The sequence below is a fragment of the Peromyscus eremicus genome, chromosome 2 (assembly GCF_949786415.1).
Source record: "Peromyscus eremicus chromosome 2, PerEre_H2_v1, whole genome shotgun sequence".
Taxonomy (NCBI): domain Eukaryota; kingdom Metazoa; phylum Chordata; class Mammalia; order Rodentia; family Cricetidae; genus Peromyscus; species Peromyscus eremicus.
In genome coordinates this window covers 55104037-55130536 of record NC_081417.1, presented here as the reverse complement: position 1 = coordinate 55130536, position 26500 = coordinate 55104037, and the positions used below count along the sequence as shown (strand labels likewise).

The following is a 26500-nucleotide window of genomic DNA, read 5'->3' as shown; positions in this document are numbered from 1 at the left end:
AAAACATTGGGCATTTTTAATGCTGAGCTATTTCTCGAGCCCCAATGGATCGAGTCTTACCTAATATTTCTATGGACAGTTCTGACTAAAGAATGAATGCTTTTCCTTTAAGATTAGGAAGATCACAAGGATGCCTGATCTAACCATTACTGTTCAGCTTGGCATTAAAGACTGCAGTCAGTACAATACAGAAACCGCAGTGAAATGCACCAGATCAGACAAGATTTTTTCAGTGGATCATATAATTATGTAAAGAAATCCTATAAAGTACACAAAAAACACTACCAGAACCAATAATTCAGTGTAATAATACCACAGAATCCAAAGTCAACATATTAAGAATCATCTTTTTACACATTAGCAATGAACATTCAAAAAACTTTTATAAAACATGAAATACACACACACACACACACGTACTGTAAAACTATTCAAGACCACCAAATAAGAACATATCACAGTAAGAGATATTAAAGCTGGAATAAATAGAGAGATGCAGTCTTGGTGAACTGAATGTTCCGGTATTGTTAAAAATCTAACTACCTCCCTTCCTCTCCTGGAACTAAACACATGTCAGGCTAATACACTATCATTGAGCCATACCTCCAGCACAATAGTGTTAAAAATTTCAATTTTATTCAAATCTATCTATAGATTCAACATAATCCCAAATAGAATCTAAATAAGCACTTTTATATAAATTGATATAATAGTTCTTAAAAATTGCATGAAAATGAAAAGAAACTAGATTAACCAAAGCTACACAGGAAAGAATAAAACTGGAGGGCTTATATAATTTGATTTTGGGACTTACTATAAAGCTACAATAATCCATACAGTGGTACTAGTGGAAGGAAGGTCAATGCAATAGACACATGTATCTACCCATGAGAAACACAGGATACTCTGCTACCCAGGAGAAAAGAAAGCACACATTCCTACTGAAAAACTATATGCAAATGTTAACAGCAGCATCTAGCACACATTAGTCCCTGGGTTAAATTCCCAACACTACCTCCAAAAGAAAACAACAGTAGTAATAATAAGTGTAACAATGTAGACGACTCTCAAAATAATCAGCTGAGTGAAAGATGAAAACAAGAGAGGGGGAAGAAATGTATGATTCCATTCACTGAAGTACTAAAGTACATAAATTCCTCTATAATAACAAGTTAGTTTAGTGGTTTTTAGGGGACAAGATGACAAAAATAAGGACAGGGGAAAAAAATTTCAAACTATCTGAGTACATTTTTTCAAGTATTAGATATATTTCATTATCTTAATAGTTTTTTATCAGAGTAAATATGTTAGCATTTATCAAACTGGACGTCTAATGTACAGTATACTGCTGTAAACCACACCCAATAAAGAACACACATCCTGAAAATGTTGTTGAAAGTCAACTCTAGTAGGAACAGAGTTTTAAATATCAGGTCTGGTATTGCTTTATAACTGTTTCAGCAGACATTAGCAAAATCCATGAAACTATTCCTTCATATTCACCAACATCTCTGATGAGGCTGATGATTTTACTCAGTTTTGGGTGAGCTCCAGATAAGTAAACACCAAAGAAAAATACACAGAAAATGAATAAGCATACCTTGATTTGTGCAAAGGGTCTTTCATAACCTCCAACATAGAGAAGGCCAACATTCTGTGGAAGCAACCTACAGGGTAGGAAAAAATAAAATAAAAAAAAAACACCTTATGTATAAAATACTCTGCCTTTAATCCAAAGACGCATAATAATAAAAAGTGAGGAGACTGGAGAGGCTCAATCAGTAAAGTGCTTGCTGCACAAGTGTCAGGACCTGAGTTTGATTCCCCATCATCCAGCAAAAAAGCCAGGTGTGGTGGCAACAGCCTGTAATCTAGGCACTGGAGAGGTAGAGACAGGCTCACTGACCAACCAGTCTAGCCTAACTGCCAAGTTTTGGGTCATCAAAGAGACAGTCTCAAATACACAAACAAACACCAAGGTAGATAGCATCTGCAAAACAATACCCAAGGTTGATCTTTGGCCACACACACACACACACACACACACACACACACACACACACACACACATACACAGGGAGAGGGAGGGAGGGAGGGAGGGAGGGAGGGAGGGAGGGAGGGAGAGGCGCAGACCGACAGACCGACCAATCTAACAGATACTAAACATGCAAATATTGTCTTTTGTACAATGAGATAGTAAGTAACACCAAATGAATAATTCTATTTTAAAACAAAAAAAGGGTAAAATGTTAAGAATGGGGCTCAGGTAGGTAGGGTATTAGCATAGCATATATGAAGCCTGGGTTCAAATTGTAGTACAGCATAAAACTGGGTGTGTTGTCACAGGCCTATAATGCTTGCATTCATGAGATGAAAGCAGGGGGATCAAAAGTGTAAGGTCAGCCTCAGATACACAGAGAGTGCGAGGCTAGTTTGGGCTACCTGCTTCTATATCTCAAAAAAACTTCAGAACATACTTAATAATTCTAATAAGATTACTAGTGTTTCTAGAAACGAGGTGACAATACGATAATCAAAAATATATAAAAATTTACTTGAAGAACTAGTGAATGCATCCTACACCATGTATTATAGATGATAATGAACTTAATTCTGTGCTAAAATTTTACCAAAAACTTGACATAAATATTCCTAACAAAATAGTAGCTTTGACCCATGGTATAATAAAATATCTGTCACTGGAAAGCAGTGGGGTAAGGGTACTGATTATGGAGAACTAGGTTAAAAGTCTGAGTACACAGAAGTTACAGCTTGTGTAAGGAGTAAAAGTCAAACTATATATGGTTTCATTCCCTAAATCATCCTTTCATTCATTAGAGATCCTATTCAGATCTCTAGAAAGTCCATTGTATCATTTTGTTTTGTTTCTGTTTTTCCTTAAAAAAAAAAAACCAATTATATGTGTATGGATATTTTGCCTACAAATATGTCTGTGCACCACATGCATGTCTGGTGCCCACTGAGGCCAACAGAGGGCCTTAGATCCCTCAGAACTTGAGTTAAGAGATGGTTGTTAAGCTCCTACATAGGTGCTGAGAATGAAACCTGGGTCTTTTGGAAGAGCAGCCAGTGCTCTTAAGTCCTGAGCTATCTCAGCAGCCCCTTATTTTCCTTTCTAAAAACAGTCTTCCTATGTAGCCCAAGGGGGCTTCTAATTCATGATGGCCTACCTCAGCCTCCCAAGTACAGGATTATGGTCCTGTGTCAATCAGGGGTCTATCATTTACACTGAAACTCAAGGTGGGTTTGGTTTTGTGGTGCTGGAATTGACCGTAGAGCCTCAATATAAAGGCAAGTGCTCTCTATAGAGCTATATTCCCAGTCCACATCAAAACACTATAAATGAAGAAATACTGCCTTTAGAACTTTGGAATGATTAAAGAGAAATTAGCAGTGGAGTAAGCTATGGAAGGACATAAATACTAACCTTAATGTGGGGAACTATGAAGTTGGCCTGGCCTAGCTGCCTTGAGATGCATGTGTCACAGGTTTTTCCATGGCTCCTGGGGCACAATGTGCCTTCCAGTTCCCGAGAGACTAATGCACTCCCTCAGGCAGTGAAGCATTCAGGCCACTTTGTGTTTCTCTGTTTCTTTCCTTAGAAATCAAGGAAGCATAGAAGCTTAGCGGGGCAATTGGTCTTAGACATTACTCTTGTGTACCCTGCATGGCTTGCAAATGTCATTCTATCCCAGCAACTACATTTGTATTGATCCTGGCAATTGCCACTATATTCTGTCGCTGATAAAGGTATAAAGAGTCTGATTGCTCTCAAAAAAATTGTCACAACCTGTCTTGCTGTGGCCCTTCCAACCCGCCTGGTTTAATTTTTCATGGCCATATCAGGTAACCTTGGCCCGGTAAGTAAGCATGGGCACTATACCATCTATATCTCTCACTCTTTTATCATATTTATTTTTCCTAAAAGACATGTAAGTAAATGAACATGTAACTTCAGTTTTAGTATTTCTATATAGAGGGAAAGCCTGTATTTCACACTCCAAATCTCTATGTACAGACATATCTAAGAGCCTACATGAAATTAACCGCTTTTTAAGACAGCTAACAGCATAGAAATGAGCTGCAGGATAACTATACATTAGTAAACAAGTGCCAATTCAAAGCAAGCCAACAGAACCTTCTCAGTGTGCCATACTGACATAATCACAAAAAATTAGAACACTCAAGACTATTATAACAATCTCCTTTTTGCACTGTTTGTTTTTGGCTTTTAAACAGAGCTATGGAGATATCAATTCATAGTATTGAGGTATCCTGGAACTTTCAATTGCACCAGGCTAACTCCACCTCCAAGTGCTAGGTTAAAGATGCATCACTGCAGGACCTGGCATAACTGTCTCTTTACAATTCAAATTCACAGCTTAAAAAACTCTACTTCAGGAGTTTTAGAATCTACACTTATTAACAACTTTTCTGAAACTAGAACATTTCTGATACTAGTGGACTCTTGAGTTGTCACTGGAGACAGATGTTTGTGTTATTCTTTCCACTGGTATGGACTACCTAGTGAGATTAAGAAAGCAAACATCTTAAAGCATGAAATAGGGCACAGTTTCAGTCTCCTCAGAACTGTCTCTGCTCCTTTTATCCTGTAGGGACAATAAAACACACTAACAGAACATTAATAGTAGACATACACAATCCTGAATTAAACTAATTTAGCCAACTCCCTTTTTACATTTAGAATGTAAGTGATAATATGTCAATAATACACTATAAGGGACATGACTAAGGGCATTTCTTTACTGGATTTAAGTACAAAGCATAGGATATGTCCCCAAATCTCAACAATGAAATGAGAAAATTCTTAGCCATGCTTTGACAACTAAGAAATTCAATCAAGGGCTGGAGAGATGGCTCAGAGATTAAGAACACTGGCTGCTCTTCCAGAGGTCCTGAGTTCAACTCCTAGCAACCACATGGTAGCTCACAACCATCTATAATGAGATCTGGTGCCCTCTTCTGGCGTACAGGCATACATGTAGGCAGCACACTGTATACATAATATATACATAAATCTTCAAAAAAGAGTAGGAAAAGAAATTCAACCAAGAAAACCTTGCTGGCAGCAGTAGTGGTAACTAACAAATGTTCACAGAAAACTTGTTAAACCTTCTTTAAAAGTAAGAATAATCACTATTCATACAAAGAGACAGTAGGAAAAGGAAGAGAATAAAAGCTGGCTGACATTTAAAAGCCAATAAGCTTCTAATTACTATATACGTGCATCTCAGGAAGTTTGCCAACATACTATTTAGTGTGCACCTCCCTTCCTTTAATTTGCTATCTAAAAACTACATTTCCTCAGCATTTTCTTAAATGTTGCCAGTTAGACTGTTTTTAACTTTAAAAAACATCTGTCATCTAGTTTTCTTATCATATACCTCACTATCTCTACTTGAACAGGCCTTGCTGTTATTGTTTGTTTAAGACAAACAACACTGTACAGCTTTGGCTGGCCTGAAACTCACAGAGATCACCGGCTTCTGCCTCCTGAATACTGAGACCAAGGCTTGTGAAAGATACCATAATTGGCTTTGAGTAGTCTTAAATATGTATTATAATTTGAAAGTCTTTTAAGAGGAAGATAATACGTTGGGAATATAAGTTTCCATTTTTAACGTGAAATACTTTAAATGCCTCTCTCTCTCTCTCTCTCTCTCTCTCTGAGACAGGGTTTCCTCTTTGTAGCTTTGACACCTTTCCTGGAACTCACTCTGTAGCCCAGGCTGGCCTCAAACTCAAAGAGATCCGCCTGGCTCTGCCTCCCATGTGCTGGGATTAAAAGCGTGTGCAACCACCACCCGGCTAAATGTTCTACTCTTTTAAAGGATTGTTTTACCATACCATATACATAATTATTGCCAAGTAATAAGTATTATTTACCATGACAGGGTGCTTGCACTTCAGTACAGCAATCACATGTTTTTGATCTCCACAGTAAGGCACTAATTTAGTACTGACAGTCAAATACATAGGTATTCTCTGAGACAGAAATTCTGGCTCATTCAAGTCCATGAAGTTGTTCTGCCCTTAAATTAGATAAACATCACCATGATCTTTATAAACTACTAATGGCCTCTAAAGTACTGAATCCTAACTAAATGCTTGGTAGTGTGGCTATCAAGTAGGACTCTTTCCAAAAACAGTGACAGACGAATAATGATGAAGGGGATTCCTACTATAGCTTTTGAAGAACTAAAAATAGGTTAAAAAGTACTATTCATTTTACTTTTGATTTCCCAAACAAAAATAGTAACAACTGTCTATACCGGAAAAGACCCCACATTGTTCCTACAAACACCTCTCAATAAAAGAAATGCAAACACTGTTGGGTAACAGAACAAACACTAAATGACCTTCATTCACTGTATCCTGACATCTGACACATACTGATTCATAACTGTGTACTGGAAGACACAGAAGTATCCCTTCAAAAAGCTATCAAGTCTACAATGACCTCAAATTAAACATTTTAAAGAAAGATGGGTGTGGTAGCACACATCTGTAATCCCAGCATTTTGGATGCTGAGACAGAAAGATGGAGGGACATGCAGGGCAGTGCTAGAATGAGATCTCAAGGAAAAAGAAAAAACAAAACAAGAACTTAATAATTCAAAAATTGACTGTAGGGGCTGGAGAGATGGCTAAGCAGTTAAGAACACTGGTTGCTCTTTCAGAAGAGTCGAGTTCAATTCCCAGCACCCATATGGCAGCTCACAATCTTCTGTAACTCAAATTTCAGGGGATCTGATGCTCTCCTCTGGCCTCTGCGGGTATAAGGCATGCACATAGTATACATTCATACATACAGGCAAAACACCCATACACATACACTATATACAATCAGATATGATTTCAACCTTCAATAAAATACTTTGAAACAACATACAGTATTCTTTCATCTTTGTATACTTTCGGTACATGTATGATGTGTTCACATGTTTGAATGTGGTCACATCTGTATACAGGTACCTATGTAGAGGTCAGAGGACAAGTATGGATCCTTCACTTCTACTTTGTTAGACAGGATCTGTGTGTTTCTAGCCAGCTGAGTTTTGAATTCTAAGGGACTTTACCGTCTCTGTCCTCCACTTTGACAGAAGCCCTGAAATCAGACACACCCACACACATGTCAGCCAACACAAAGTATCATGAATATTATTTACAAAATATTCCCGCCTCTTAAGTCTCACAGGTGAACTGAAATTTATTTAATAAAGAACATGCTACAGAGGATCAAAACATTACACAGTATTTACTTTAAAATAATTAATAAATTGATTTCTAGTAAGACTATAAAGAGAAAAAAAGTACAAATCATCAGACCAGAATCTTTTTAAAAGATGGCTGGAGCTGGGAAGATGGATCAGGAGTTAAAAGTGCTTCTTGTTCTTTCTGAATGCCAAAGTTGAATTCCCAGCACCCACACTGGGCAGCCCCATGGAATAAAATGCTCTCTCTTCTGGCTTCCAAGGGTACCTGAACACATGTGGTGTATACTTACATGGACAGACAGATACACACACACACACACACTCTTTATTAAAAATAAAATTTTAAAAGGAACAAAGACTAAAAATGAATTTTATGCATAAATACTTTTATATCAACAAGTTTCAAAATTCTGATTAAGAAAAATACTAGGAAAATACAAAAATAAACTGATGACTATAAAGTCCAAAGCTTCCATAAAGAAGAGCAAAGTTATGCTACATGCAGGAAACAATTGGACAAAATTATAGTTTGTAAATTAAGCCAGAAAGACAAATATTTTGTTTTCTCTCATTTGTGGCTCCTATATTTTATAAAAACATAAAATCACAACTGTATTATTTTTCTTTCATCATGTGATTTCTGCATTTTGTATAGATATTGTCTGGGAGGAGAAAGGGGACTCACAGGAGGGAAGAGAGAGAAAGGTAGGCAATATGCAAGGGATAACCTCGACATAAATACATACTTAAATAAAATGTCCTTATGCAGCACAATACCATGTACAGTGAATATATATAATCCAAAGTTTTCAAAGTTAAAAGTCTTCTTTGACTTATAACATTTAAAAATGTTTCTATAAAGAAAACAAAAGGTCTAGCTAGATTTACCATTAAATTCTACCAAACGTTTACAGATAAAATTAGCTCTAATCACACCTAAAAGAAGAAATATAGTCTATTTTATTAGTATCAGCACAACTCTTGAAACCTGGATAAGAAGAAAAAATACAAAAAATAAAAAGCAATCTTGGAACTGGCGAGATGGTTCAGCAGGCCAAAGCACTTAACAACACAAGTCTGCTGAGCTAAGTTCAAGCCCTAGAACCCCTGTAGACAAGGGAGGAGAGAACCAACTCTACAAAGTTGTCATCTGACATATACACACACAAAGGCTGATAATAAATTTAGGAAGTGTAAAACTGATAAGCACTCATACACAGAAAGCAATCTTGATCAAGAGAAAATACAAAGATAAGTCATAAAAGGAGAGAAAAAGTTTGCAAAAGACATATCTGAGCTCTACTGCTGCAAATGTTTAAAAACCATACCATAAAGCAAAGTACTCAGAAATCTAACTACACTAAAATCAATAATTTCAAGGCTGTGGATACAGCTTAATTAGTGCTTGCCTAGCCTGCACTAGGTCCTGGGTTTGAATCCCAGCACAGCATAAAACTGGGTACAGTGATTTATACCTGTAATTCTAGCACTTTTATATTAGAGGCAGGTGGATCACAAGTTCAAAGTCATCCTCAGCTGCACAGCAAGTCTAAGGCAAGTCTGGGATATGTGAGACTCAGTCTCAAAAGACAAAATAAAGATCTGCAGTGATGGCTCAGTTGGTAAAGTGTGTGCCACTCAAACATAAGGACCTGAGTTTGACCCCTACAATTCATGTACAAAAGGCAGGTACAATCACATAATCATCTCAGAGCTAGAAAGATCCCTGGGGTTTATTAATCAACCAGCCTCACCTATTTGGCTAGCTCCAGGACAACAAGAGACCCTGCCTCAAAAAAGAAGATGGAGAACAATCAAGGGAAACACTGAACTTGAGCCCTGGTCTCCAACAAATGCATAAAAACACGCACCAATGCATAGGCATGCACCCATATGCTGACACAAACATATATACACAAAAAACATTAATAATTTAACACATAAAGACAATTTCCATATAAAAACATAAAACATGCACATTAAACATGTAAAAAAATTCAGACTTGCAATAAGAAAAAATGTAAATTAAAACAACATATATCTCATTTCTCACCTATCATAATGACAAAAGTTAAAATGTACAGGCAACACATTCTGTAGGCAAAACTGCAAAAAGACCCTCATATATACTGTTGTTGGAAATGCAAACTAAAACAACCATTCAGGAGGGAAATTTGTCAGAATTAAAACACACACACACACAAAACAAAAAAACAAAAAACTATGTACTTAGCCACTAATCTCCTATCTAACAATCTGTCTTGAAGGAGCTATACACCCCAAACCAAAACCACATAGACAAAGCTATATATTATAATACTGCCTATAGTTTCAACATGTTGGTGGCATACATAGTAGAATGGTTAAATAATGATAAATCCACACAGTGAAGTAATAACACAGCTGTAAAAATGAATGAAGAAAATGTTAAAAGAATAAAGCACAAAACAGTGCATATAGCATGCTACCCCCAGTACTCTTGGTAAAGAAGATGTTCATTATCAGTTCATTTGTACAAAACAAACAAACACAAGAAAACTAAAGCAGAAATTAACGAAGCTGCCTTCCCAGAGCAGGGTGTGCAAACGGGAGGAATAATAGAAGAGTGGGAGAGTGAATAAACATTTCTGTGAGCTCAGAATCAAGACAATAGCTCCTACACCAAAAAAACAAGCCAAATTACCCCAAAACAGAAATAATAGAAATGCAAATATTACAATAACCCACTTCAATGGGAGTAGATATGCAAAGAACTTAACTGGAAACCAGTATTTCAACTATATCCTATATGACCATAAACAAAAACTGGTTTTTGCTGTTTTATTTGTTTGTAAGTTTGCTCAAGACAGGGTTTCATACCATCATCCTGAAACTCACAGCAATATTCCTCCCTCAGTCTTCTGAGTGCTGGGATCATATGCATGAGCCACCATACCCAGATCACATGTTGTGCCTTTTAAAAATTGTATTTATTTATTCATTTATTTGTTTGTGTGTGTGTGTTTGCTTGCAAGCACGCACAACTGTGTATGGGCATATACACACATGTGGCTGCACATATGTGGTGGTCAGAACAACCTTCCTTTATCATGTAGGCCCCAGGAATTGAATCAGAGTATCAAGACTGGCAGTTATGTGCTCTTACCTGCTGGACCATCAGCCCCACATGTTGTTCTTAAGTTAGTAGATTTGTTTCTAGTTATTCTGAAAACATATTATATGGGGGTTTGTCCATTTGCAATATAAAACTCTTAAGTTGAGGTTGGAGAGATGGCTCAACAGTTAAGAGCATTCACTGCTCTTCTAGAAGACTTGAGTTTGGTTCCCAGAACCCACATCAGGCAGCTCATCTGTAACTCCAGCTCAAGGGATCCAATGCCTCTAGCCTCCAAGGGCATTTGCCCTCGCATGTACCACATATGCACATAATAACAAATAATAAAAATATGTTCTTAATGAATTTAAGTTGATTCTAATGATTCTAAATGGACAGCTGATTTGTTATTTCCTGTGTAAATGTAAATCAGAATAGTTTGAAAAACTGAGTTTAACAGCTAAGTCACTGAGATCATACAGTTCCCTATATAATTGGCTATTTAATAATGCTAAGAATTATTTTATGCCTTACCATACCTACAGAGAGGGGGAAATGGCTTACTAGAGGATTGAACTCCAATCTGAAATATCAGACATCACCATATTCATGCATTCGCCTCTCCTTCACACTAACCTCATGACACAAATCCTAACAGAATGAAAACAAACACATTATTTTATTACTGTGGAAAAAAATTATGTTATAGTGTTACTTTAACTGAGGTGAATTGTCTCACACATTGTGGACTGCTGTTAGTTGACTAAAGAGAGTACCAGATATAAATACAGTAGCACATAAAGAAAACCCTTATGGGGCCCCCTGGCAGTGGGATTAGGATCTATCCCTGGTGCATGAGGGGCCTTTTTGGAGCCCAGTACCTACGGTGGGACACCTTACACAGCCTTGGTACAGGGGGAGGGGCTTGGACCTGCCTCAACTAAACGTACCAGGCTCTGCTGACTCCCCATGGGAGGTCTTGCCTTGGAGGAGGTAGGAATGGGGGGTGGGTTGGGGGGAAAAGCTGGAGGGACAGGAGGAGGGAAGAGAGGGGGATCTGTGGTTGTTATGTAAAATAAATGGAAAATTTCTTAATAATAATAAAAGAAAAAGGAAAAGAAAACCCTTATGGAAACAATTCTCAGAGAAGACAACAGAAATGTTTAAGCACATACCACATAAAACACATGTGTTAAAGGTGAGGTGTAGTGGGTAGTCATTCCAGCTTTGGTCTGGAAGTTCCAACCCCCATTGAGGCTTCGGTAACTATCACGCCTACAAGGCGGGGCCAAGAAAGGGCCCTGAAGACCTGAGATCCAGATGCGCTGCCTTCTCTTGGTTCCCGGACCCTGGATGCTAGGGGTAGACCTAAGAGAGTTCTCCAGGGAACACGGCCGGACTGCATTACCTCTTCCCCAGACCCTGTAGCCTATCCCTTCATTTGTGAGTTACCCCACAAAATAAACCTCCTTTTTAACTACGTGGAGTGGCCTTAATAATTTCACCAATAGTGAGGTGAAGTTCATTTCCTGGGTTGAAAACGTCTGAATCTTGATACCAGTTTTTTCTCCTCTATCTTTGTTTAAAATACCACCCTATACGCAAAGCTACACAGAGAAACCCTGTCTCAAAAAACCAAAAAAAAAAAAAAAAAAAAAACCACCCTATATATTCTTTAGACAAGACTGTTGACTACACGGCACCCTTTTTCATTGAGTAAAAAATAAGATGTTGGAAAGCCACTCATGTAAGGGAAAAGCACATAAGACATTCTAGAAACCAGATACAGTGAAATTCCAAAGAATGTATATCACCTATGAATCAATGTTTAGTTTAAATTATAGTACTATGTGACATGATACAACTTGCTTCAACAATGGCTATGATTAGTCAAAGAGACAAATGCTGTTTTAAATCTCACAATGATTTAGACTGCTATAATGTATTCTATATTTTAAAGATTTCAACAATTCTGAATTTTAAGGGTAATTTCAGCTTCACAGAACTCTCCACAAAGTACTACTGGCTACCACATGAACTACAACATAATGTAAAGAAATGTTCAATGTCTCACAGATAGGATATACACTACATTGGACTTCACTCCACTACTAATTTTAGTCTGAATACTCCTGTTCCTGATATTACATATACATTGTAGAAATATTGAACTATTTATTATTCATCACAAAACACTGACCCTTATTTTTAAAGTAATTATCACTTTCATGGCTATAAGTGGAAAGCAGCCCACTGAGTTACATTTATTTATTCATTTATTTGTTTAATAATATTACAAGCATAGTCTTTTGTTCAAATAAAATACTAACTGGCTACAGTTTGTAAAGACCTTGAAGGAACTTTGTGCCTAGCTAAAAAGTTCATGGAAAAGAATCTAAGCTGCAAATTCAGTTGGCCTTTCCTTTGAGGATCAGCTCCCAACACATTTACAAGTAATAATATTAGATGAGAACTATTTTAATTACTACAGATTTAGAAGTAACTGAGTAGAAACTCATAGAGGTGGTTTTAAGAATTTGGCTTATAAGTCAGATAGATCTCTGTAAGTTCAAGGCTAGCCTGATCTATACAGGAAGACCCTGTCTCAAACATACACACACACACACACACACACACACACACACACACACACACACACACGTTTATATATATAAACATATATAAAAACATACACACATATATATGATAAGAAAAGATAGTAACAAAGTATGAGGTAGTTCCACTTCAATACTATGGAAACTGTAACATTTCAGAACAAAATAAAATGATGCATGTTTTTTATACACATTAAAAGCATAACAGTCCATCAGAAAGTAAATTAAACCAAGTGTGGTGACACACCTTTAATACCAGCACTCAAAAGGCAGAGGCAGGAGATCTCTGAGTTTGGGGCAATCCTGAGCCAGCCAGGGCTATGTAGTGAGACCTGTTTGAAAACACAGAAATAAACCAACGAAAACCACAAAGGAAAGCATAACAGATTCAGCTGTCCCACCTGCCCACAGTACTAATCTTAAAAGGATCCAATACTCTCTTCTGGCTTCCAAAGGCACTAAGCACACATGTGTGCTGTGGATGATTGATTGATAAATAAAACGCTGATTGGCCAGTAGCCAGGCAGGAAGTATAGGAGGGACAGAGAGGAGAAGTCTGGGAAGTGGAAGGCTGGGGCAGAGAGATGCTGCCAGCCGCCCTGATAAGAAGCAACATGTTAAGATACCGGTAAGCCACGAGCCACGTGGCAACTTACAGATTAATAGAAATGGGTTAATTTAAGATATAAGAACAGCTAGCTAGAAGCCTGAGCCATTAGGCCAAACAGTTTAAATAATATAAGCGCCTGTGTGTTTATTTTATAAGTGGGCTGCAGGACTGCTGGGGCTTGGCGGGAGCTAGAGAGAAACTCTCCAGCTACACATGTGATGCAGATTACATGCAGAGGAAAAAAAAAGCATACACATAAAAATTATAAATAAAATTTAAAAAATAAAAATAAAATGTCTTAAAACCACGGCCTCAGTGAAGAGGAATGAGCTATACTTCTCAGTCTGAATAAGAATTTGTGAAGCAGATTATGGTCAACACAATCTGAGAATCTCAAGTACTTAGCCAAAACAGGACTATATTATCTTTTACTCAAATTAATATGCCTTTAGGCACAGCAGTGTAACTAAAACATTGAGCTAAATGAACTTAGCAAGAACATGTATTATATGAGGTATGCAGAATATGGAAGTCATAAAGACAGAAAGTGGAATAAAGGCTATCAGGGGCTAGGATGAGGAAGAAATGGAGAAACCCCTGTTGAAGAAGTTCAGTTTAGTCTTAATTTTTTTCTGTTTTGCAGTACTGAAGATTATACTCAGGGTCGTGCACATGCTAAACAAGGACTCTACCCACAAAGGTCCACCTCATTCTGAGTGACTTTATATTTGGAAATGATAGAAAAGTTCTAGTAGTGGATAGCTGATAAATTTGTGTATCATATAAAACATACTTGATGGCACTGATTTGCACATGTTAAAATGGTTAAATAGCATCTCAGTTACTTCTGTCACAGTGATAAAATATCCTGACAAAGTAGCTTAAGGGAGAAACAGTTTATTCCGGCTCCAAGTTTCAGGATATAATCCACATGATGGAGAAGCTGAGGTCGTAGAAGCTTGAAGCAGCTGGTGGCATTGTGTCTAGTCAAGCCATTTACTGCTCAGATAGCTTTCTCCTTTTTATTCAGTTCAGACCCCCATCCCTGGAATGGTGCCACCTACATTAAAAATGGGTGGTCTTCCACTTCAATTAACCTGATCCAGATAATCTCTAATAGGTTCCCAGAGGATCATTTCCTTGGTGGTTCTAGAAGTTGTCACGTTGACAATATTAACCATGACTAGTGGTAAATTCCATTTTATGTGTATTTTAACCTCCCCCCGCTCCACATCAATACAACTTGACCAACAATTTTCAAGAGGTCTCTTTCTTCTTTCTTCTGGCTCTTTAAGCCAATCTCTTTCTTACATACTCTGTCTCTCTGTCTCTGTCTCTGTTTCTCTCTCTCATACATATACATATATCTGATATATGTAAATATATAAAATGAATATAACTACTTCATATTTAATGGATTTATATATAATGGATGCATAGACAGGCAGGCAGGCAGAGTGTTAGTTTCTTAGCTTTTTCTTCTTGTCTTGCTAAAATTTCTCCTGAAACTGCTAGATACCTTTCCAGAATTCAAACTTTTTTTTATTCAAAGATTTTTTTTTAACTTCTAATCTTTTTCCATTTTTGACAGTTAAGAAGGAGTACTGTTACAAGATAAGCAAAGGACATTCTGAAGATGAGTCCACTAATATCAACCACAAAATGTACAGCATTTGCAGAAAGAGTCTACTCTGAGAGAGCTAACTCATTGTAGGGTTTGTAGATGCTTTCTGATCAGGCTATTCTGATGTTCTGAAAAGCTGATCATGGAGTCAGGCCAACTTCTAACTATGGTGCTTATTAACTGCACAATAACAGGCAACTCATTTAACCCCTCTTTACCCTCAGTACTTTATAAGATATATTGGCAAATCATACTTTGCAAAGATGTTTTGAGTATTAAGTAAAATAAATATATATGGTTAGTTCATGTTTAAATTGAATTACATTAAAAGATCAGTATATACTCTAAAATATATATTTAATAAGGAAGAAAAATTAGTTGCTTCATATGAAATACTGGAGATTATGGTCAATGATAACACTGTTTAAAATTAATTTTAGGCAAGCTCTCATATTCTGATCTTAAACTCACAACAATTCTTCTGTTTCAGACCCCTATGTGCTGCTATTACAAGTCATGAGTCAGCTATCATGACCATTTTAAGAGCTTAAAATTATAATCTTGTCAGAATCCATACAGTACATATAGGTTTGATATATGAAAAACAAAAACTAGAGAACCCAGAAACCCATAACCTAGAGAACCTATAAACATGAGTTTATGGTCATCTGGGGCTACAGGTAAGATCCTATCAAAAAGAAAAAAACTGAAAAAAAATAAAAGGGAATGATAAGACTTTTAAAATAGTTAATTAAACTTAATTTAATGAATAAATTAAAGTTGTGGGCTAGCACCTGAGTGGCAGAGACAGGGGTACCTCTATATATGAGTGTGAGGCTAGCCTAGTCTACATGGTAAGTTCTAGACCAGCCAGGGATACATAGTGAGACTTTTTCAAACACAGAATTTATAATATCAAATCTCTAGTAAAGTGTCTCATACATTTCAGATGATCAATGGCTACTTGATACATAATCTAAAGGGAACAAAAGAAATTTTTTTAAAAGTACCCTTAGAAGCTAGTGTGCTCTTTTCGGTGACTAGATATAAAGAAAATTTCTATGTAGATTACTTTGTCATAAAATATTTTGATACATGAGCAGGATGTGATGATGCACACCTTTAACCCTGGCACTCAAAGGGAAGAGGCAAGAGGACGTCTGTGAATTTCCAGCAGCTAGTACATACCAACTTCCAGGCCTGACAGAGCTACACAGTGAAACCCTCTCTCAAAGACAAACAAACAAATCAATAAAAAAAAAAAAAAAAAAAAGCAAAGAAAGCAAGCTAAAGTTTCAACTGCAAGCTAAATGAGGTAAAGGCAACATGGGTCTTGGGAAACCTAAAGGATTTGTATAGAAAAGACAGCAAATGACTTATAAGTACAAATACAAAGCTTAACAGAATTCATGAAATTAATTCATTAAAAATTATAAAACGTTGCTATATTATATGCTTAGCTGGTAGTAAAACATTTTGGCAATGTAACCAACAAACATTTTGCAGATGTTCTGATTATGGTGAGAGTGGTCAGGGTTAATTATCTCTAGGATGAAACTTGAATATTCCACTTCATTTCCTCAAGTTTAGTTATGCTTATAGTGCTTGAAGCTCCAAACCTTTTACTTTCTAGCGGGTAATATTTAAAATAGTTGATAAGTTTGAGTCTGTCTAAGAGTAGAATCTGTTTACAGAATCTGATGTGAATGACTGGGACCAGTCAGGTGGGCTACAGACAAGAAAAGATAAGTCAGGGCTTCAGTTAACTACCCAAATGCTAGTTTCCCTTGATTCCAAAAACATAAAAGTCATTTCTATTAAAAGGAGGAGGAAGAGGAGGAAGAGGAGGAGGAGGAGAAGGAGGAGGAGGAAGAGGAAGAGGAGGAGAAAAACAAACAAACAGCAAGTATCATTAAATAAATTTTAGGATTGATATAAACCTTGATCATGTCACCATGGAACTGACACCATCACTAAACAGGGCATCAATGCACTGAAAAGTCTGTATTGGGTGGTAAACTAAGGTAAGACAATGTGTTGCTTCTAACAGATTAATTTTAGAAAAGTTGAGGTATCTTTACATTTTATTGTGTAAGGTATAACTTTTACCATAAGCTACAAACAGTGGCTAGCAAATAAAAGATTGTAATAAACTGATCGGTTACACATAATTTAGAGATGGATACAAGTAACTGTCACTCCTACTGAGAACAGCATTAGTGGATTTATCAGGCAAGAAAGGCACATTGTTATGATTATGTAATTTAAACAGCTCCAAGCAGTAATTTGAAATTTAAAACACTGCATTAAACTATTCTTTAATTACAATTCTATCATAATACCTGGAAATGGTAAGCACAATGTTTTCAATTATTTTCCTAGGCAAAAATATAAGCTAGTAAAGCAAATATCAAGGAACCTTAAAATAAAATTTAACAACTTCCAATGTCTACAAGTCACAAATAAGCATGCATGGTTACTGGGGGAAAACATTTCTGAAATATTATTCTATACCATTCTATTCTATCTTTGAAGCAGAGTCTCTTTCTAAAGCCTTGGCAGGCCAGGAACTGTGTATGCCAAACTACCCTTATACTAGCGCTATATATATATATCATCACACTCAGTTGAAATTAGGTTTATCATTACTAGGGGGATACTAAGAGATTGAGAATTTGGTAATCTAAAGTGAAACATCCTAGAGAAAAATGTCAAATTTGATTTTATCTTTTTTTTTTTTTTTGCTGTAACTAAAATAATCCAAAATACTTTTTTCCCCTTAGAGAAGATGCAATATTGTTTATCACCTACCTAGCTAGAAATGTAGCCCCTAAACTACATGTCAAATTACTATTTGGTGATGGTAATCATAGTTTAATCATAATTTAAAAAGCAGCCTAAAGAATGGAAATGTCAAATTTCAAGGTTACTAAAAAAGACTGAAGAGTAGAATAGTTTTAATTATAACCATCCTTAGCTATGAAAAGCACTATTATAAAAAAACAACCTCATATATACAATACCTTGGAATGAACTATCTAAGGATTCTATCTATGTTGATAAGAAAAAAGGACCACCAATATAATGGGTTCCATTTAAACAACTGATTTCTCAGACATTTTCTCAGGGGAGACAACACCAACCTCTCACAAGTGTCATGAGGACTATGACAAGAAAGGAACCCATTTTTGCAAGTACTATAAGCCACAGTTAACACATAAGAGATAACCATTAGAGGCTGGAGATGGATCCAGGATTATTAAGAGCTCTTCCAGAGAGTTTGGTTCCCAACACACGTCAAGTGGTTCAAAACTACCTGTAACTCCAACTTCAGGGGATCTGAGGCCTTAGGCCTCCGAGAGCACTGGCACTCACAAGCACATACCTACAAGTGTTAGATACACAGGTATGCATAATTAAAGACAAAATCTGAAATAGACAAAAAGAAATAATAGTCTCTTTATAAATTTTAGAGAACTATCTGATATGTTGTTTAACTTTCCTTTTCTATAACCATTTGTCATTCCTCAAGAGTGCTTTGTAAAATGAACAGGAAAACTAGGTCACCAACCCAGGTTACTGTGATGTAAGAATACATACAAAGATCTGGAAATTAAAATCAAACACTGACTGCACCAAGGAAAACACAGTGGCACTGAAAGGAAGTGTTCCTGCAATGATAAAAACATAAAAAGCTAGACATGGTGGTGTACACTACACATTTTTAATTCCAGTACTCTGGAGGAAGAAGATGGGATTTCTGGTAATTCAATACCAGCCTGGTCTACATAGCAATTTCCAGGCCAGCAAAGTCATACAATGAGAGTCTCAAAACAAAACAAAACTACTTCAATAATATAAACTATAAACCATGCAGTAACTTCTCTCCTCCTGCAGTTCCGCTTTCTGCACTCTCAGTTAGTTACCTGTGCTCTGAAAATACTAATGGTCATGTAAAACTTGTACCATGGTCTCTATGTGGTAGCTCAAGAGGCACAGCTCTACATTGTTCCAACAGATTTGTTTGTGTTGTTGCTCCAAGACCGCCAATGGAGTAGGGCCTTGGTTCAGAGGGCAGGCTCCACATTCAGCAGGAGTGAACCACAGAGTTCTCTGGTGGACTCTGGGGAGACAGATGGACACACAAAAGGAATACGGAGAGCTCAAAAGAGATGGGCAGGCCCTTTTTTAGGAGGGAAGCGTGGAGAGTAGAGGTCACAGATCATTTTCTCCATTGCTTTATGGATCTATCTGGTTTTACCCTAATAACCCGACTCTGAATCACTTTTTTTTAATTAAAACAATAATCAAAAACGCAATACTACACAATTACATCATCACAGGAGGGAGGACAAAAGATGTTAAAGAGACATTATATTCTCAAAAACTTTATATACTATATTGTTGTTCTTGTCCCGTTCTATTATTAGTGTTATTAATCCTTTTGTCTTACTTTGCTTCAAATTGAACTTTATCCTAAGCCTGTCAGAGCACATAAAAATTTTATGTATGATCTGATGTTTCGTAATTAATGGTTCTGTTCTACTTGAGGCTTAAGGCATCCAGTGTGTATGGGGGTAGGGAGGTCTTTAGGACATCCCTTGAAGATAAGACCCTATTAATGTATATTGTCAATTATAATAAGCAAAAGCTATATATATGACAAATCTATAATATAAAATAATAAACCATGTTCGTTAACTTAGGTATTTATAGGATCAGTTTTGCTTTGTTTTGTATTTTGAAACAAAGTCTCACACTACAGACCAAAGTGACCTGAACTCACAATGCAAGCCACTCTGGCCTCCTCCTACGGAGGCTGAGACTATAGATTTCAGCCTTGAAACCCTGCTTAAGAGACATTTGGAACAGCAGTCTAAAGTTTTATTTTCTGTCTCTGAACTCTCTAAAACTACCCTGCTAAGGGTCAGTGAAATGGCTCAGAGAATAAAGGTACTTACCTAAAAACCTGATGGCCTGAATTTCACTCCTAGATCCCAAAATTGGAAGGAAGTAAACCGATTTTCAAAAGTGGTCCTCTGAACACACACACACACACATTTGCACATACAATAATAAACAAAACAATAAAAAATTAAATCTATAATAAAGCATCTGCTATTCAGAAGCTGAAAGATCTGGAACCTCGGAGACAAATCTCTTCTCCTCCAAAACTACTAGTTAGTGTTCATTTTTCCAGTTACAATTGCATTTGAAGAATACAGATAAAAATTTAGTTCCTGAGTAGCTATTTTTTCCATAAAATAAACTCTCAAGTCAAAAATTTTAATGTATGTCTCAAAGAAATGATGACATCATGACATGAAAACTGAAATGGAAAAGGTCTAGTAGCACATTACACTTTACCAACAGTAAACAATGCAAGGACAAGATGAAATCTATCAAGGTTTAACTCCTAAAATTAAGAAACATGACTATAGCTGGGCATGATGATGTATGTCTTTAATCCCAACACTTGGGAGACAGAGGTAAATTGATCTCTATGAGTTTGTGGCCAGTCTGGTCTATGGAGCAAGTTCCAGGACAGCCAGGGCTACATAGAGAGACTTATCTCAAAAATACCCTCTTCACACTCCAAAAGAAATGTGAGCATTATTTGGAATCTGATGAGAAGTCTTTCCAAACAATCTTCTTGCACACTAGGCAAGATAGACAATATCAAGCATCTGGATCACTTATGCTGGACTTTGCAATAATGCAATCACAATCAAAACAGAAAGAGATACTCTGAACAAATACCACAGATTATTATCTCTGTCATTCTTCCATCATAAAATTTACTGGGTGTAAATCCATGCAGGATAAGGAGAAGTCCTAGACTTGATTCTTCTATCTCAAAAGTTTGAATTGTATTTAAAAAAAAAAAAAAGGTCTTATTAAATAATAAACACGGAGCCAAATACAGAGTTAAAAGCCCAAGAGATCTGAGCACTAGCGAAGATCCAAGACCACCTTATCTTACTACTCACTGCTGTCCTTCCCTTAAGAGAGAGAGAGACCTTCTTCCTGTGTCTTGTGTTTTACTGCTTTCCTGTTCTGCCTTCTCATTGGCTCTCAGCCCAGCCACATGACTTCCTTGTCACTGCCTGTCTATACAGACCTCCTGGTTTCTACGGGGATACTGGGATTAAAGACTCAAGGGTCACCATGCTTGGCTGTGTCCTTGACCACACAGAGACTCTGCCGGCCATGTGATCGGATTAAGGACCTGGGCTACCACCATCTGACTTCTGTTCCCGGCTCGCTAATGACCTCTGATCTCTAGGCAAATAAAATCACATTTCAGCACAATTAAAATATCACCACATACTCTATCAACTACTATAGCCAAAAGGCACTTTTAAAGCATCAAGTAATCATAAACTATGAAAAACCTCAGACATTATATTTGGCATATGCCAGACAATTATAACCAATCCATCTTACAGCCATTGCCTGTACTTACTGAGGTGCTGCTGGTTCTGCAGGAAGAAAGAAAAATAAATTACCTATCAAGAAACACATATTTGGTTTAAGTGTTTTTCTTATGACTTGGATAGAGACATGGTAAAAGTAGCAAGGTCTTTGTTTTTGTTTGTTTTCCTTTTAGACAAAGAAATGGATAAAAAATGTTTCTTAGAAAATACTTAAGAGTTCTCTGAAATATGGCACTACACCTATCTCAGGTGGCAGCTGATACCACTTTCCCTAATTCAGAGAGTTTATTGGTAGCTGTTTTCCAGTGAAGATAAATGTCATCACCATTCCTGAATTACAAAAGGGCCCTCTAAACACAGGCACGATGTTTTTTGCTACAACACTTTGCTCTCACAATATTGTGCCTTACTAAAAGACATCATAAAATCAAGACCCACAATTCAATGTGGAAGGGCTAGTGCACTATGGTAACCATTCAGTATGGCTTCTCATGGCTTGTTTCTGCTGCTGTGATAAAAGCAAACCCAGGGCTTTGAATTTGGCAATTGTTCTAAAAGCACACTAATAAATTAACACTATATCATCACATTCTGCAGAGATTAGACCAAACAGGAAGCTGGAACTAGAAAAGAACCTCTCATTGTGCAAGCCATTCCAATTAACTCCTTCTTTTGTGTCACTTGGTCCAGAAGGGACTCTGGAAACAGCATAGCAGGCCATAGTTGCTTAGCTACTTCACTGACCACCATCCCAAGAGAAATAGTCTGCTTTCTTAAGGTGACCCACAAACTGTTCAAAGTGTATTGTTTTTTTATGTGCTAAGTCTTTGCCCTCAAACTATTTTCCTCTGTCCCATTCCTTTCTCTGCCCTGGAAACTACTGCCTAGTGTCGGATGTCAGCGGTGACCATGGTTTCAACCAGCTTCATACTTTTCTAGATGTCAGAGTGTGCTGCCCTTTCTATAACCTCTCAATGCGGGTACTCTGAGATCTGTCACCACTCTGGCCTTTGGCTGCTACCAGGTTGGTCCTGCAGACAGTGTTATGAAGCTGATTTCAGCCTTTGAGATAGTACTTCAGAGTTCCAAGATTTTTTTTTTCTCTTCTAAAAACAGAATTTTCTGCTGGGTGGTGGCAGCACATAACTTTAACCCCAGCACTTAGGAGACAGAGGCAGGTAGATCTCTTGTGAGTCTGAGGACAGCCTGGTCTACAGAGCAAGTTCCAAGACAGCCAGGGCTACCTAGAGAAACATCTTGGGGGCAAAAAAAAATCACCACCAGAATTTTCCTTGTTATATATGCTTTCTAGGAGTAAATGGAATTTTTATCCTACTGTGGGCTTCAGACTTTGGCAACAGAAATGTTGATCTTGGTTGTCAACCTGACACATCCAGAAAGGAACCACTATGGAAAAGTTGCCTCCACCAAATGATCTGTGAGTATGTCTAGTTGATGTGAGAGGGCCTAGCCTGGTGTGGATGGTATTATCCCTAAGGAGAAGGGCCTAGGAAATATAAGAAAGGTAGCTGAAAGAGAACCTGGAAGCAAGCTAGCAAGTCTCTGCTTTGGGTCCTGCCTTCCTTCCTTCAATGATGGACTCTAAACTGGTAAGATGAAATAAACTTTCCAGGTTACTTTTGATAATAAATGTATAATCATAGTAACAATAAAGCACACTAGAACAGCAATATGAAGCAGGAACAAGCCCTGCTTTGAAAAGAGACTAACATGAAAGGTGACTAGACCACAGATTCACTTCTTTAAGACACATAGGACTAAATGATTCACATTCATTTAATAAATGACTTGCCAGTGTCTGTGACCTCTAGAGAAAGGAAGATAGGGCTAGGGTATATCTCAATGATAGGTGCATCCGTAGCATACACAAAGCCCTGGGTTTCAGCGTCCATACCACAAAAAAGAAAAACAAAGAAAGGAAGAAAGAGGAAATCTTAATTTATAACTATTTATCTGAAAGATTAAAAAAGAATACTGTCCTTTGCTAAGACATTAATAGCTTTCAGGGTAGACTAAGACTGAATAAGAAAAAAAACAAAAAGAAGGAAAATGCTGTTCAGCAGTGCTTCAACATATTCAAGCTACATGCATATAATTTAAAATTTTCCTGGAGCAAATTAAAACCAATAAAAACATGAAATTAACTGTAACTATATTTTAACTAAATATTCCAAAAGTCCATCATTCCAACATGGTAATAAATATCAAGAGATATTTTACAGTTTCCTTGATCACATCTTCAAAACCTGGTACATATCACATTCTTTCAACATATCATTACAGACTAGCCCCATTTCAAGTACTAAGAGCCAGCTGAACTCACAGCTAGTTGCTACCATGTTTGCAGAGCACCAAAATAAAATTTAAAAAAACTATTTGTTCATTAAAAGATAAACCAAACTTCTCACATTCTTACAAAGAAAACACTTTTTGCAAGCCAAGATGAACTCTGTCATGCCGTGTCTAGCCACAATCAGAAAGCAAACTGCTAAAAGTCACCAACTGTACTGAGAAACATGACAAGTAGGAGACCAATGTCTTAGAAGCAAGACCTGACACTTAGTACACAGTACAGTTAGAAGATAGAGATAACATGCAGTAAATCATCATTTTGGTCTGGAGGTGTCTTCTTCTTTATAGAAAAAAACTTCTAATCTCATCTCTATGCAAGTCACAAAAGTCATCTTTTATCATTTATGTATACTGAATTTTTTAAGATATATATGATATACACATACAACTTGGTTAAGGTTACTTAAAAATGTGTACATAATCATGTGTGTGGAGTGCACATACATTTGCATGCACAAGTGTGTTGACACCAGAGGTATCAGGTACTTCCTCAATTGCTCTCCACCTTAATTTTTGAGGTAAGGTCTATTACTGAACCTTGAGCTCCCTCATTGAGCTAGATTTGTGTGGTGGTTTGAATGAGAATGGCCTCCAGAGGCTCATATATTTGAACATACGGTTCCCAGTTGGTAGAACTGTTTCTCTCTCTTTCTTTGCTCTCAGCTACTGCACCAACACCATGCATGCCTACCTGCCTGCCTGCCACCATGCTCCCCACCATGACAGTCATTAGACTCACCCTCTGAAACTGTAAGCAATTTTCCAATTAAATATTTTTTATAAGTTACAATAGTCATATTGTCTCTTCACAGCAACAGCACAGTAACTAAGACAATTAGTAAGCCACCCTGTACCCAGATTATAGATACTGGTGTGATCTGAATGAGTAAAGCCACCCACACCTCGTGTATCTGAATACATACATAGTCCCCAATTGCTGGTGCTCTTTGAGGACTTCAGGGAGCCTTTAAGAGGAAGAGCCTTGTTAGAGAAGTATACCACTGGGAGAAGACTCTGAGGGGTTTATAGGCTCAGCCCACTTCCTGTTTTCTCCCTCAGCTTCCAGTTTGTGATTGAAATGAGCTAAGCCAGTATCCTGGTTCAGCAGCCTGTTGCCATGCCTTACACAGATGAAATTCAGACACTGGAGGCCTAGCTCATGAGGTTTCAAAAGGTAACAAGACTCTATTAGCAATTTGGTAGAGGGCATTCCTGTGATATCTGTCAACAAATTTGGCTGTTTTCTAATGTCTTTGTTAAAGGAAATTTCAAGACAGCATAATGTTGAGTCTGTGACCTGGTTACTAATGACTACTCTTAAACAAGTCTGGGGGCGGGGGGAGCAAAAGTAATGTGTAGATTGGAGAGGAAAAGAACACTAGAACCTTAATTTTTATAGTCAAGGACTATATGGAAGAAAGGCTAGAATTGTTAAAGAGGTCACTGCCATTAAAGAAAAGTCCCCTGCTTCTCACTGGAAAGATACAAAAGAATCTCTTGGGTCAAAACCCCAGCCAGCTAAAGCTCCAATATGAGAAAAGAAAGAGACCAAAGGGCTTCCTACTCTTTTAAAGCAAGTGCATAAAAAAGATGCATTTACTGTGGCCAGCATGAGGTGCAAAAGTCTGTCCCAAGTGGCAGCCAAACAGGCAGTGCAGTCCACATGTCACTGGCTTCAGAGGCATGAAAGATACAAGACTGAGGGGCTATAAATTTTTCCTCTGCCATTTCAGAGTGCTGCTAAGGCCAAGCAACATGTGGCAAGGAAGGAGTCCTTAAAGGAGGCCATGAAAGGTCACTATTTGAACTGTGAACTTTCATCCCTAGGACCCACACCAGGGAAGGAGAAACTCTAACAAGTTGTTCTATGACATCCACCCATGTGTCATGGCATAAATGTACACACACACACACACACACACACACACACACAAATGTAATTTTAAAACCAGATAGTTAAGGATTATGTCTAAAACTAGTTTTTAACTAGATAGTCCCAAACCTCAATCTCTTTGTGGAAAAAAAAAATGATTAATAACATGGGCTGTGAGACCAAGCAAAGGTTGATGGTAAAAAGCATTTAGAGTTCTTATGCTGGAGAGATGGTTCAGTAAGTAATTAAGAGCACTTCCTTGGGTTCAGTTCTCAGCATCCACATGGGAGCTACAGCCATCTACAACTCCAGTTCTAGAGGATGGGATGCCCTCTTCTGATTTCCACTGACAACAAGCAAGCACATGATGCATATACACACACTCAGGCAAACTACTTATATACATAAAATAAAAATAAATTTAAAAGTTTGCAGTTCTAATCTTGTCCTCTTTTCCCAGTCCTAACATCAATTCGATAAATGCTCTTGGGTTAAGTAATAAACCACAAGGTTTTTCTCAATTTCCTCATATAAAAAATGCAAAAAACAGTCCTATCTTCTGAAGATGTGTTTGTTAATTAATACTAGGTATTTGAAAACTAAGTCTTCAAATAC

The 26500-nt window shown here is 37.2% G+C and overlaps 1 protein-coding gene across 3 annotated transcripts in view; it reads right to left on the bottom strand.

The window, feature by feature from the left end:
• The window catches only part of Rngtt (RNA guanylyltransferase and 5'-phosphatase), a 216519-nt gene that overhangs the window by 65377 nt on the left and 124642 nt on the right, over positions 1 to 26500 (bottom strand). For 2 of the 3 annotated variants that reach the window (XM_059254084.1, XM_059254086.1), the window contains exon 14: positions 1601 to 1667. The exons of the other annotated variant lie outside the window; for it this stretch is intronic. In XM_059254084.1, the coding sequence (XP_059110067.1) occupies positions 1601 to 1667 (67 nt within the window). The remainder of the gene's footprint in view (positions 1 to 1600; positions 1668 to 26500) is intronic. 3 annotated transcript variants of the gene reach the window in all.